At 39.5% G+C, this 13,841-nt stretch overlaps 2 protein-coding genes across 2 annotated transcripts in view; one reads left to right on the forward strand and one right to left on the reverse strand.

The window, feature by feature from the left end:
* tmem222b (transmembrane protein 222b) overlaps window positions 1–13,841 on the forward strand; it is a 538,745-nt gene that overhangs the window by 194,447 nt on the left and 330,457 nt on the right. The window lies entirely within an intron of this gene.
* kdf1b (keratinocyte differentiation factor 1b) lies at window positions 2,951–13,740 on the reverse strand. Its single transcript, XM_022212368.2, has 4 exons — window positions 13,028–13,740; window positions 11,165–12,056; window positions 10,985–11,071; window positions 2,951–5,533 (listed from the first exon to the last, which is right to left on the reverse strand). The coding sequence occupies exons 2-4, from the start codon at window positions 12,048–12,050 to the stop codon at window positions 5,439–5,441; spliced, it is 1,068 nt and encodes a 355-aa protein (XP_022068060.1). The 5' UTR covers window positions 12,051–12,056; window positions 13,028–13,740; the 3' UTR covers window positions 2,951–5,438.

The following is a 13,841-nucleotide window of genomic DNA, read 5'->3' on the forward strand; positions in this document are numbered from 1 at the left end:
TTGAGGTGAGATGATATCTCTCATACGTAAAGAGGTTTGAAGTTCCACCCAGCAGTTATTTGTTTTGTTAGTCAAACAATTTACTCTTTTTTCATGTGTTTCAGAGTTGTACAAGAGCAGGATGATAAATTCTAAATGAAATGTAGTACATGAGGATACAGATGGAGGAATTCTACTGCTTACCAACAATCAATACATGTTCACCAATTGCAAAGCCAGTGTATATAATTGCAGTCCTGAGTTTCTCTGAATGTTCTATGATGTAATCACTGAAACGCGTATCACAAAAATAAAGCAAAAAAAAAAACAATTGTGCCTTTTGGTTGTTTCATGGATTGAATATAGATCTACTAGAAATATGTTAAAAATATACCTACAGTATTGTTTATATTTGGTTAAATGTCCTTTTTTATTACCTCAGTTCGGCACTTTTAGTAGCTACTGATAAGCCTCTGGTTGTATCTTGGGCCACTCCTCTCCATTCTGGTCTAATTTAGTCATTTCTTTACCATTTTTGATGTGCGTTTGGGGTTGTTGGAACACCTAACTGCATCCAAGATCCAACCTTCTGGCTGATGATTATAGATTTTCCTTACACTGCCATCAAAAGAACCCCAGAGCATCATAACCACCATCATGCTTGACAGTAGGTTTGGTGTTCTTAAGCTTAAGGACCTTACCTTGTCTCCTCCAAACATATCACTGATTATTGTGGTCGAATGGCTCATCAATCATTCTGTTGATGTTTAACATTTTTTTCATTAATCTGAATATACAAAACAGACCTGATTAAATAGCAAAATCACAGAAAGTAGAAAACACTGATTTTGTTAACAGTGAAAAACAGCCCCACCACTATAAATAATGTCCACAATACTAATCTGTATTTTTACAAATGGTAAGTAGTTATTTTATGTTTAATTACAAATTACAGTCTAATTTGCTTGCATCAGTTGTGGAATCTGGATCTCAGTCCAAAAGAATATGCTTACCTGAAGGGTACTATGTTACTCAACCCAAGTAAAACTCATTCCTTATTTGTTGTGTGTCACGCAAATATGCAGCATGAGCTTAAAATGATCCCCTCTTCACTGACTGCTGCTGTTCATCGAAGGCCTCTAGCAGGAGGCTCAGAAAGCTCTCCGAGAAGTCACCCACCTCCTGCACCCAGAGGGCAGCAGTTGCTTCAGCCGCATCCTTCGAGCAGCCTCCACCATTCAGACTGTCAGCCACAGCTTGGTCACAGAGCTCTTCTTCAAGCCTGTTATCGGCAACACAGATATGTTACATTTATTAACTGAGATGTTGTTTGTCCGCCAAGATCGCAGAGCTATGTGAGGAAGTGTTGTCTGGTCAAATGATATGCTGTAATACTTTGCTGAAAAGCACAAGAAATAAACATCTTAATACCTTCTCCAGCAGCTTTTTAGTATTATATTACACAGACATGGAGAAAGGCTGAGAAAACAGCAGAGCCTGACCTTAAAAATGCAGACTCTGACTCCCTCGTGTGGCCGTAGTGTATATAGCAAACGACAGGCAAAAAATGTCCTTTTCTGTTTACTTCATTTACTTTATTGATTTTATATGGAGGCATGTGTTACGATAATGAGCTCAAGTCACTACAAGACATTTCAGCTGAAAATATAAAGAGAAAAGCCAAAGTTTAATGTTTTATACTTTCGTCTTCTGGAGTCCTGACACATTGAGTGGCATGAGAATGAAATCAAAACAAAATGCTTTAACAGATAACTCAACAAGTTTACTAAAGAGAACACTGTGATACAGTTAGCCATTCATCACCTTAGTTGCTTACTTTGTACATCTTTGTACATCTTGGTCTGAACCAGAGCAACAAGTTTCGCACCATTTCATTCTAACCACACTGGTGTTGCAGCCAAATTCCAGACTGGTGAACTAGACAGTAAAATGGTACATTATTCAAAGTATCTCTAGTTACATTATTGAAAGACAGACAAGCAGTTTTTTCTTTATACCTTGATTGTGAAACAGGATATGAGAGGACAGAACCTGGGTTGTACATTTAGCGTCCGTGATCAACTGTAACCGTGAGCTGATAAGAAAAGCTAAATAACTTCCACTGAGTCAGCTGGCCAAATTCCCATCAGGATCCAGGCACAAAGATATCAAGTATGTTGATATGAAAACACACATTTACTTCATGAGTCAGCTCAGGATAATGTCGCTAATAACTTACAGCACATGATACCACCTCAAGTCTAGCTGCAGTTCACACTGGCTCAAACATCTTTCATTTTGAGATTTGAAAGACAGGACATATGAAACAATCAAATCCATGTCCAGAATGCATCAAACACACAGTTTACCTACAAGCTTCGGGGTTATGACACCAATAATAGACTGATTTGAAAAAAAATTAAATAAATCAAACTCCATATTGTCTAAAGTCATGATTAAAAATATCAACTCAAGGTTGACTTTTTAGCATTTTTGGAACCTTGATTTTTTTTTTTCTAAAACATTCAATCTCCTCCAATGAAGAATAAGACTAATAGTACATTTTGGGAAATATAAGAGAAGGATTCCACTGTCATGGCTAAGTGCTAAAGATAAGATATAGCAAGCAGTTGGTTAGCGTAGCTTAGCTTAAACCTGAAACCAGGTAGCATAGCTCTGACTAAAGCCCTTTTCAGAAATGTATTTATTTTCATTGAAGCTGAGTTGGCAGTCTCACTAGATTAGACTCAGTAACATTTACGTATCACTTTTAGCAGTTTATGTGCTTGGGACTTGTGTGAAATGATTTTAGGGGAGACTTTTTCCAAATTTCGGCACCAAACAGAAAGTTTGTGTGCCAAAATCTTAAAACAGTTTCGTCATCTACTTCGATTACAATTCCACATCTACCTTAAAGTGAAATGCACATTAATATATTGATGAGAGCAAAAATTCAGTCTGCTGCTTCCAGCTGTGTGCAGGAGTCTTTCCTTTGGGTTTATTAAACACCTGCAGCATCAAACAGCAGGATCCATTTGAACGTTTACAAGGCAAGAGAGTTGCATACATTTACACGGAACAACAGCGGTAACTTCACCAGTTACTTCTAATTATCAATAATTCCTGACATGGACACATGATTGATCAGGATCTAACAGCATATTACACTTTGTACTTTTTTTCATGTCACACAGTCACAGTTTATCAGCTGCAGCAAAACCAGTTGTTACACAGCAGGATAAGTCCTGTCGGGATATTTTTATTCCACTGTGGGAAATGTATTACTTAGATTATCATCACACATGGAGAATTTTCAGTGTTTAGGAAATCACAAATGAACTTTACTATTAGCTCCCCTGACAGTTGAATAAGCTTGTATTAGTTTAGATCTAGTCTTTTGATTATTAACACATTAATATGCATCAATTGATGTACTTTACAATCACGTGTACTGTGAACCTCAACGTCACTGTGATGTGTATGTCTGAATGAAGCTGTGAGGAACATTAACGTAAAAGATCCCTCTGTCTGAGAAGGCCATCACTTTGAAGCAGTTATACCCCATGTTTGAAAAAGACTTAGAGGTAACAAAATGCATCTTTCAACTACCCTAAATAACATAATGTATCTCATTAAGTACAAAAATGAAACTGTTTTTAAGCACAAAATAAACAACTGAGACACAAGGCACCAATTAGTGAGCTTTAAAGGCTTTGCTAAGCTAAAACTGCCTTAAGACAAGCGTTAATGCTAAGCTATGAGGGTGGTATCAATGTTTTCGTCTTAGTCTCCAGAGGAAATCAGGTTAGCATTTGTCCTACAATACCAAACCATTCCTTCAACAGATTTTTAGTCTACAATCAAGCACAAAAACAAAACTCCAACCAATAAGTACATTAATTATACAACTTCTGAGCTACTAAATGAAGCTACCCTATATTATTTCTTCATCCATTTACACTATTGCCACTTTGAATAGTGCAATGCCTCTGACATCAATTTGAAATAATTAACAAAACTATAAAAACTATCAAAACCTGTTAAAATGTGATACACAACAACTGAGCTGGAAGCAATGTGTAGATTTAAATTAACAAATTTATAGAAAAAAAAAATCAAACCTATGATGATGAGGGAAAACATGATATGAAAAAACAACAACAACAAAATCAAACCACAGTAATCAAACCAACACAAATGAGAAATAGGTTTCCATACCACAAATCCTTCAAGGACGAGGGGACGGTTAATTGTGATACAGTATTTAAAGGCCAATTCATGCTTCTGCATCCACATGTCTGCAAGGATCTGTAAGATGTACATTTTGTCATCTGCCAAAATCTGTGCCGCCCAAAATTTGTGATAAAGTGGACTGCTGTGAGGAGATTAGTCATTTTTCACACCTTTATACTTCATCTTTAAGAGCTTTAATTGAAGTAGCCACAGCCAAATTTTGGAGAAACACTGATTTTGTAGAGGCGTTCTACTGATGATTCGCAAAAAAGTTCTGTTCTTGGTCTGTCCACTTTGCTTCAGGTGGTAAGGAAAGAAGTTCCAGCCACAGATGAAAAACTTCAGAGTGTTTGGCACACCTCAGGAATAATCAAACACAGTGCTATGGCCCAATCTGTAACTAACTGCTTTCTTTGCAGCAAAGGTCACGTATGAAGAGGCAGCACGGTGGAGGAGTGGTTAGCACTGTCGCGTAGGAGCAAGAAGGTTCTGATTTGAACTTACTGATCAGTTGGGGCTTTCTTTGTGGAGTCTATATGTTCTCCCTGTGTCTACATGTCTCTTCTGTGAGTGCTCCAGGCCCCCATGACTCTCTATGGATAAAGCAGTTAAAGACTAGAAAAGCACGCAGAGAGCGCAGTACTCCACCAAGGCTGCTCATTCCTTGGATCATTTCCGACAGCTGAAATCTTTAAAAGAAATTTTTGGATCCAGCTTATGAGCCGCATCACTGCCAAAATCTAATCTTTGTGCCATTTCTGACCTTCCGTGAAGATTTCATCTAAATCTATGAATCTATTTTTGAGTAATGTTGCTAATTGACAGACAGAAAAACAGACAAACCAACGCTGATCATCACATGACTTGGCCTTCGCAGAGTAATAATAGCTGCACTGGGCAACAAATCTGGATGCAGAACCTGTGAATTGGCCTCAGGAGCTGCTGGTGATGGCTGTCTACAGGGCAAACTCAAAACCAATCAATCCTTCAAATACACAAATATTATTACTAATCATAAATATCTACACACAGAGCCCTGAGTACATTGAAGTCCTTCAGACAATGTGAACTTTACATTTTCTATTCCACAGCAAAGCCATGGTCTTTACAAAGAGCTTGGCTCAGCCAGAGGCTCGTGTGCAAATAGTGTCTCCTTTCAACCTCCATTTGTGACCTTGTGGACACAGCATGTCAGGTACGAGCAGATTGCCAGCATGGAGCAGGAATCATGTTCTCACAGAGGTGCGAATCAGTGGGACACCTGATGAGTTAGTCTCTGTGTGAGAGGGTGAGTAGGCTGTTGGAGAACTAGAAGTATGACCTGTAGGAAGACAGAAAAACAACAGTCAGGATCTACCTGGAAAGCAGCTGAGCATTAATTCTGCTTTGGAGCGCATTTATGAAATGCTGCATGAACGTATGCTTGCTGATATGGAGTTTCTCATATTATATTATACAGCTGAGAGACGATATCTATTAGAGCAATACATATGCCAACATTTTAACTAATCAACCGACTATTTCTCGCCGAGAAACACCTTTTTTGACAACCTGTGGTATGTAGAAGTAATGTTTTTCCTGTGGATTCCTGTTTTCTTTCCCAATGCACATACACATGTCTAGATTTGCACACAGGTGATGCAATGCATATTCCTAACAATTCCCTGTCTGCATCACCTCTGCACCTGCAAGCTAATAAATATAGATGTAAACAATGCAGATTTGAAAGGCTGATTCTATGATACCAGCTTCCTACTCTGAATGCTACTTCTGCTGCTGCTTACTGTTGGTTCAGTTGACTTTAGTTACATTGTTGTTAAAGCTATCCACTGCGGAATAAAAATGTGCTTCTGTTTTTTCCAACAAACTATGGCAATAAAACTTCGCATCGAATCTCTAATTGTAGGCAACATTAGACTGTGACATTTCCAAATTATATCTATTTAATTAGGGCTGCACAGTGGGGAAAGTGGTTAGCACTTTCGCCTTGCAGCAAGAAGATCCCCAGTTCAAATCCCAGGGTGGGCCTGGGATCTTTCTGCATGGAGTCTGCATGTTCTCCCTGTGCATGCGTGGGTTTTCTCCGGGTACTCCGGCTTCCTCCCACAGTCCAAAAATATGCTGAGGTTAATTGGTTACTCTAAATTCCCCGTAGGTGTGAATGAGAGTGTGATTGTTTGTCTGTATATGTAGCCCTGTGACAGACTGGTGACCTGTCCAGGGTGTCCCCTGCCTTCACCCGAGTCAGCTGGGATAGACTCCAGCACCCCCCGCGACCCTAGTGAGGATAAAGCGGTGTATAGAGAATGGATGGATGGAGCTATTTAATTTGTGTGCAGGCGTCCTTTTCCTATGTTATTCTACACACCATCATTGTGAATTTACCGTCTAAATTATTCTTAAAGTGTAAAATATGCTGTATGTGATAATGTGTCTTCAGTTAGGTTTCATTGTCTGAGTCAAAAGTCTCATGCTGATTTTTTATTCCCACTCTGCCAAGCCTTGATGAACCTGTTGTTACAGTGTATTTGTGGCTGCAGCTATCTTGGTCTCCAAAGCCATTCAAGTGTCAAAAGCTCTGAGTAAATAAACACACATGGCACTCGTGTCAGGAAAAACCCTTTCTATGGCGTTTGAAAGGTGAGGCGTGTTTAACCCTTATCCTAAATCCTAAACTCTCTCTGTGTGTGAATATGACATTTAAAATTTGAAACAGAAATGTAAAAAAGAATAAACAAACAAAACTGAAATAACCTTAAAGAAAAAACATCCATCCTGACGGAAACAAGCCATTTATGCCAACTCTGAACAGTTTGGAGAACCTAGCTTTCAGCATTTATCCAAGCAAGCCTCACAGAAAGGAAGATCCAGAAAGTTCAAGCAAGAACACAAAATGCACCAGGCCTATTGCAGTCCTCTCATATTCTTATCTTTCCATCTACTGTACCACTTGTAATTCAGCAGGTTTACAACGGTTCAAACATTCACTATAACGTCTAGTCTAAACAGAAGCATGTACGCCCTGCAGCACTCGCATCACTGATAAAAGCTATTTACACTGTCACTGGTGCGGCCCTATAACTAGGTCCAAGGTAAATTTTAACAGTAGCTCTATGGTCACTTGCCGGGAAGTTAGTCCACATATGAATATCTGTCACCTGACCCACAATGCCTTCTGCTGTTTGGTTTGTGTCCTGATATGATATGGTCGACCCATTACATGTAGGCAAATCAAACAACAGGAGACATCGGTACAAGGAAAAAAAAAAAGCCAAAACTGCTTCATGCTGTTGTGTGCATGTACCTTATGTATCTTACATTTAAAACCATTTTTAAATGTTACTTCCACCATTTTGTGAATCCTCGACAGGCGCATTAAAAACTGCTGCGTCCTTCAACAGGCAGCTGTAATCACACGATGCTGTAAAATGACACCTGCACAAGGCCAACACTGCCATAAAAGACACAGAGGTCATGTCCTCTGTGTTATTGTTTAGTAACACAGGTATTCAAAACTTACACAAGAAGGATACGTCTTGTATTGTATAGAATGAATCCAGTGTTTTTACAATCAGTCAAATTGAAATGTGACAACTTTAAAGGCACCTACACACGTGGACAAAATTGTTGGTACCCCTCAGTTAAAGAAGGAAAAACCCACAATTCTCACTGAAACCACTTGAAACTCACAAAAGTAACAATAAATAAAAATTTATTGAAAATTAAATAATCAAAATCAGCCATCACTTTTGAATTGTTGATTAACATAATTATTTAAAAAAACAAACTAATGAAATAGGGCTGGACAAAAATGATGGTACCCATAACTTAATATTTTGTTGCACAACCTTTTGAGGCAATCACTGCAATTAAACGATTTCTGTATTTGTCAATGAGCGTTCTGCAGCTGTCAACAGGTATTTTGGCCCACTCCTCATGAGCAAACAGCTCCAGTTGTCTCAGGTTTGATGGGTGTCTTCTCCAAATGGCATGTTTCAGCTCCTTCCACATATGTTCAATGGGATTCAGATCTGGACTCAAAGAAGGCCACTTTAGAATAGTTCAACGCTTTTCTCTCAGCCATTCTTGGGTGTTTTTGGCTGTGTGTTTTGGATTGTTGTCCTGTTGGAAGACCCATGACCTGCGACTGAGACCAAGCTTTCTGACACTAGGCAGCACATTTCTCTCCAGAATGCCTTGATAGTCTTCAGATTTCATCGTACCTTGCACACTTTCAAGACACCCTGTGCCAGATGCATCAAAGCAGCCCCAAAACATTACTGAGCCTCCTCCATGTTTCACCGTAGGGACAGTGTTCTTTTCTTCGTATGCTTGGTTTTTGAGTCTATGAACATAGAGTTGATGTGCCTTACCAAAAAGCTCCAGTTTGGTCTCATCTGTCCAAAGGACATTCTCCCAGAAGCTTTGTGGCTTGTCAACATGCATTTTTGCAAATTCCAGTCTCGCTTTTTTATGAGTTTTTTTCAGCAGTGGTGTCCTCCTTGGTCGTCTCCCATGAAGTCCACTTTGGCTCAAACAACGACGAATGGTGCGATCTGACACTGATGTACCTTGGCCTTGGAGTTCACCTTTAATTTCTTTGGCGGTTGCTCTGGGCTCTTTGGATACAATTCCAACGATCCGTCTCTTCAATTTGTCATCAATTTTCCTCTTGCGGCCACGTCCAGGGAGGTTGGCTACTGTCCCGTGGGTCTTGAACTTCTGAATAATATGAGCCACTGTTGTCACAGGAACTTCAAGCTGTTTAGAGATGGTCTTATAGCCTTTACCTTTAAGATGTTTGTCTATAATTTTTTTTCGGATGTCCTGGGACAATTCTCTCCTTCGCTTTCTGTTGTCCATGTTCAGTGTGGTACACACCTTTTCACCAAACAGCAGGGTGACGACTTGTCTCCCTTTAAATAGGCAGACTGACTGATTATGAGTTTGGAAACACCTGTGATGTCAATTAAATGACACACCTGAGTTAATCATGTCACTCTGGTCAAATAGTTTTCAATCTTTTATAGAGGTACCATCATTTTTGTCCAGGCCTGTTTCATTAGTTTGTTTTTTTAAATAATTATGTTAATCAACAATTCAAAAGTAATGGCTGTTTTTGATGATTTAATTTTCAATAAATTTTTATTTATTGTTACTTTTGTGAGTTTCAAGTGATTTCAGTGAGAATTGTGGGTTTTTCCTTCTTTAACTGAGGGGTACCAACAATTTTGTCCATGTGTGTAAATACACATATAAAGGCTTTTCACCTACTTTCTATATGGATTTAAGGAAAGAGCTAGGAGGTAACATAAGGCAAAGTTGTAGCCACAGATAGCTTTTGCAAAAACTCTGGGTTGTTGATTAAGATAAATTGGCTAAACCGTTTCTTTTTGCTTTGGTTTTGTTATTACATGTTTCCATAAAATTCTATATTTGTTCTACCTACAAAGTTCTATACACATTTACAACTGATTAATTTAAAATTACAAGCATAGGAATGAACTTTCTCGCTCCAAAAAATAACAAAAAGTCGCACTCCAGTCTAAATTAAATGTTGTAGTTACTGCATGTTGGCTTTGAGGGGCAGAGTGTTTCTCAAAGTCAGTGGAAGGCGCCCCACCAACAGCTTAAATCCACACTAATACATTCTCGTATTAAATTCTTTATCTGGACAACTGTTGTACCTCATTTTCAGATATAATCTGGCCATAAAGCAGGACGGGTTGGTTGCTTACTTGTAGAAATACTCAAAGTAGGAACCACAATGGAGAAAAGTCAGATTTCCTGAACTTACACAACAGCTGCGAGCAGAGACAACAAGGTCAGCAACATCTGTAATTTATTATGTCTTTGTTTTCTTCTGTAAAACATTCACATGACAGGAGCAGGATGAATCAGGGAATGGCGCATGGTGACAATTACAGCTAATCCGAACACGAACACTTAAAAGTCGCTGTTTTAGAGGTCCTAAATCTCTGGAGTAGTGTAGCAGACGTTACAATGAAAGTGTGGATGTAGTCACAGACTGACTGCAGGAGGGGCATACATGACCACGAGTTTAACACGTTAAAAATATGGTAATTCTTAATGGGACAAAAAATAACCAAAGAAAAGCTTCTGATGTTAGGGAGGCCATCAAAATTAAAATGAACGCTTACTGAGACAGGAACACCATATCCAAAAATATGAAAAAGCCTTATTTTGTTTGTGTAAAAATGTTACGTTTGTTTAATTTCACTTTTATCATTTTTTTGTTTGTTTTTGGCCTTTTTTTAAAAAAAAAAAAGTTGCTCGCTCATAGTGCGTACAGAAATACTGAGTGAACAGAACTAGGTCATAAAAATATGACAATTCAAAGCTGGCTATCAGGGTACATTTGAGGAACTTCATTTGTTTAAAATCCTGCCTGTTGCGCTCACATTGAGATGCCTCCTATCTGGCCACACCAAAATCAGAGAGTCTTTGTTTAGTGATAAATAAAGGCTCATGTTAAAAGTCCATCATGACATTAAACCATTGAAAACAATCCCTGGTGTCTATCGCTCAACCAGCAGACTCTGTCAGAACTGCCCTGTATCACCCAAAATACTGTCTGGTTATGGACAACAAAACGTGTGCATTATTCAAAGTCACTGACTAAACTGCTGACAACAAAATGAGAGAATGACATACAATTGTAGCTATGAATTTATATTATTTTTCTGAAAAAAAAAGCAAGTGTATTCCATATGTAATAGCATATTAAAGTTGATTAAGGCCCATATTTTACCTCCATTGTTCCTCCACATCTCCCTGGCACACTGATCAGAGGAGGTCAGCTCTGATATTTGGATGTTGGGATGTGATTTGTAGTCATCTTGAGGAAAGAGAAAATGAGAGTGATTGTTACTTGATGGCAGTAAAGCATTTCAGAGTCGCCACTGATAGAGTGAGAACTGCTACTACTTACTGTTGTTGCTGAATGAGAAGGAGTCACTCTCCCTCATTGTCTCGTTGCCACTGTCCGACAGCGTCCTCTCCCTCCTGGAGGTGGGCGGCCTCCTCTTTGTGCTCTTCCTCGTGCTGATGCGTATGATGCCCCGCACCAGCCTGCACTCAGCTTCCTGCTCATCCATTTTGTGCTCCTCCGCCAGCGAGTTGATGAGGTGATTGATGTCCTTGCTCTTCCTCAGAAACACAGAGTCTGAAGTGCACCTGGCCAACTCTTCGATTTGATATTCGGAGTAGAGCTCCAGCAGCTTCTTCGTAATGAGGGAGTCTACGTTCTCCTCACCGTCCTCCCAGTCATCAAACCTCATAGACTCGTGCAGGGACGGATGGACTGATGTTTGACCAGCAGACAAAAGCGTGTATGTTTCAGTTTCAGCCTCTAAATATTCTCTTGGAGGGTCCACTTTTACTCCACCGATGTGGACATCCCCCAGCCAGTCTTCTTCTGTGTTCATGGCTTGGAGGCTCACCTTCTCTGGCTCATCTGTGGAACTCTCCTTTGGTGCCAAGCACGGAGCAAGGATAGTGGACTGGCAAATGCTGTACAGGCCGCAGGTGAGCACATTGCATATAAAAGTCCTACAGCTCCTTGGAGAAGCGCAGGGGTTGCAGGTTTGGGTTGCAGAGGAAGGCTCAGCTGAGCCAGGAATGAAGCCGATGGTCTCAGACTCCTTTCCGTTAGCATCTTTCAGGTGAGCTTTGTGGACTGCCTTTCCCTCTGAGATTGGTATTCTGTCTTCCACTGGGTCCACACAGCGCTCCTCATATGACGACCTTTGGCTGCTGGTCCGGCTGGGTCCAGGCCTGTGGCTGCGTCTTTGACTGCCGGTGCTGCCGGCAGACATGGCTCACTGTCTCCAAGAATTCAAGGACAAGCATGAGAGAAAATTAGGTCAAGTGAGGTTTCGCTAAGTCATAAGACAGTGTTGAAATGGCATCGTTAAAGGACATTCTTGTAATCACTCCAATCTCCCAGGCAAAACCAAGAATCACCTGTAGCCACCTGAGGGCATCTCTCTTCAAAACAAATGTGAAACTACTATCTCCAGGTGCCTGCTAATCTAGTCAAACAGGTTTTATGGTGAATGTATGAGCACATAGTCAGAAACAAATAGATATTCCTCTATCAAAAGTACTGATGTCATATCATGGAGTTTTCCTAAAACTGAAAAGTGCCCAGTGATCTGCTCATCTCTAGGGTTGACACACCAAAACTCATTAAAAATCTCGGAATTTAATAATGCCTTGCTAGTAGAAGAAAGCGCAGAATATGGAGATAATTACCAACTACTAAATGAATTTGAATACAAGTCTGAATCCCGCACCAACTAAACCAAATGCCATTATTGAAATTAATGTTTGTAGCAACAAGTGAGAATTGTTTTGACAGTCAGCAAGCCTCAGCTAAAACGATTTTTTAAAATTAAATTACTAAAAGAGTGGCTGTATGTTGTGTGGATGACTCTTGAAAGAAAAACAAACGGATTAAACCTTTAGCTTTCTTCAGCTGTATTTAACCAGGAGTGTGTAAAAGACGATGAGAGTAAACTGACAGATTCTCAAATGGAGTCTGGTGTTCCGTGTTATGACGACTGGAGTCAGGACGAATGTTTACAGTAGTGACTTAGCCTTTAACAAGTGAACCCACATATTACTTTGCTCTTTTGTCTTCATTTACTCATTAATTAAACAACAGGTTTACATTTGGAACACATTTGCGGACATTTCTGTTCGTATTCAAAAATTATTTTCACTTTCATGGCGACTTGTCATTGCTCCTCTTTCCTCCATTAGAGGACTTTCTCACCTAAACATTACTCACAGTGTTGACGGCGCGTCCACCAGCTGACTCCCCGATTACTGTCGGCTCCTCTACCCAAAGCTAAACATTAATGTTTTTAATCCATTTTGAAAGGTTTTCTGGGAGAGCTCGGCTCCAAAGTGACAGTTTCAGTAAAGTTTTCTACCAAATCCGTGTACCTGCACGTCAAGTTGGAGGAAGGCACCAGGTAGCTGCAACAAGAGGTTGGACTTCCGGTTAAGAATGGCATTACAAATTAAACGCATTATGTTTTTAGTATTTTAGCATGTAATAAGACCACACCCTTAAGTTGTTTAAATTATGCATCAACTATACGAGATAATCTACAATAAATGCAACATGTTTGTAACCCAGTGATTCTCTCTGCCACCCTTCCGAAATTCAAAGTGAACATGTTTGAGCCATTATTTTGATGGTTTTGCTACCTTAATAAATGTCAAGCTACCCATAATTTTCACTGAAATACCGGATGTCGAACGGTTTGTTAATGTTTGACAATATGTTCATGTTTATAGAGAAAAATAGCATATATTATATAACCCTACTCCAGCAGATCTTATTAGCATTAACTTTTCGGAGTTCTGTTATTATGATGCTTAACATTTCATATTTTAAGAGGATACCCAACAAACAGTAACCTTTAGAGAACAATCCCTTCAGGTTATCATCATATAGCCTTCCAGGTTTGCTGGAGTATCAACAACGATAACCTTTAATTAACGATACTTTAAGAGGCGTAGCGACCTTTAGTAAACATATGCGAATGCCCATTGTTCGGTGGGTACTTATTTCGAAAGACAGATAACCGGAAGTA

Source organism: Acanthochromis polyacanthus, chromosome 11 (genome assembly GCF_021347895.1).
Source record: "Acanthochromis polyacanthus isolate Apoly-LR-REF ecotype Palm Island chromosome 11, KAUST_Apoly_ChrSc, whole genome shotgun sequence".
NCBI classification, from domain to species: Eukaryota; Metazoa; Chordata; class Actinopteri; family Pomacentridae; genus Acanthochromis; species Acanthochromis polyacanthus.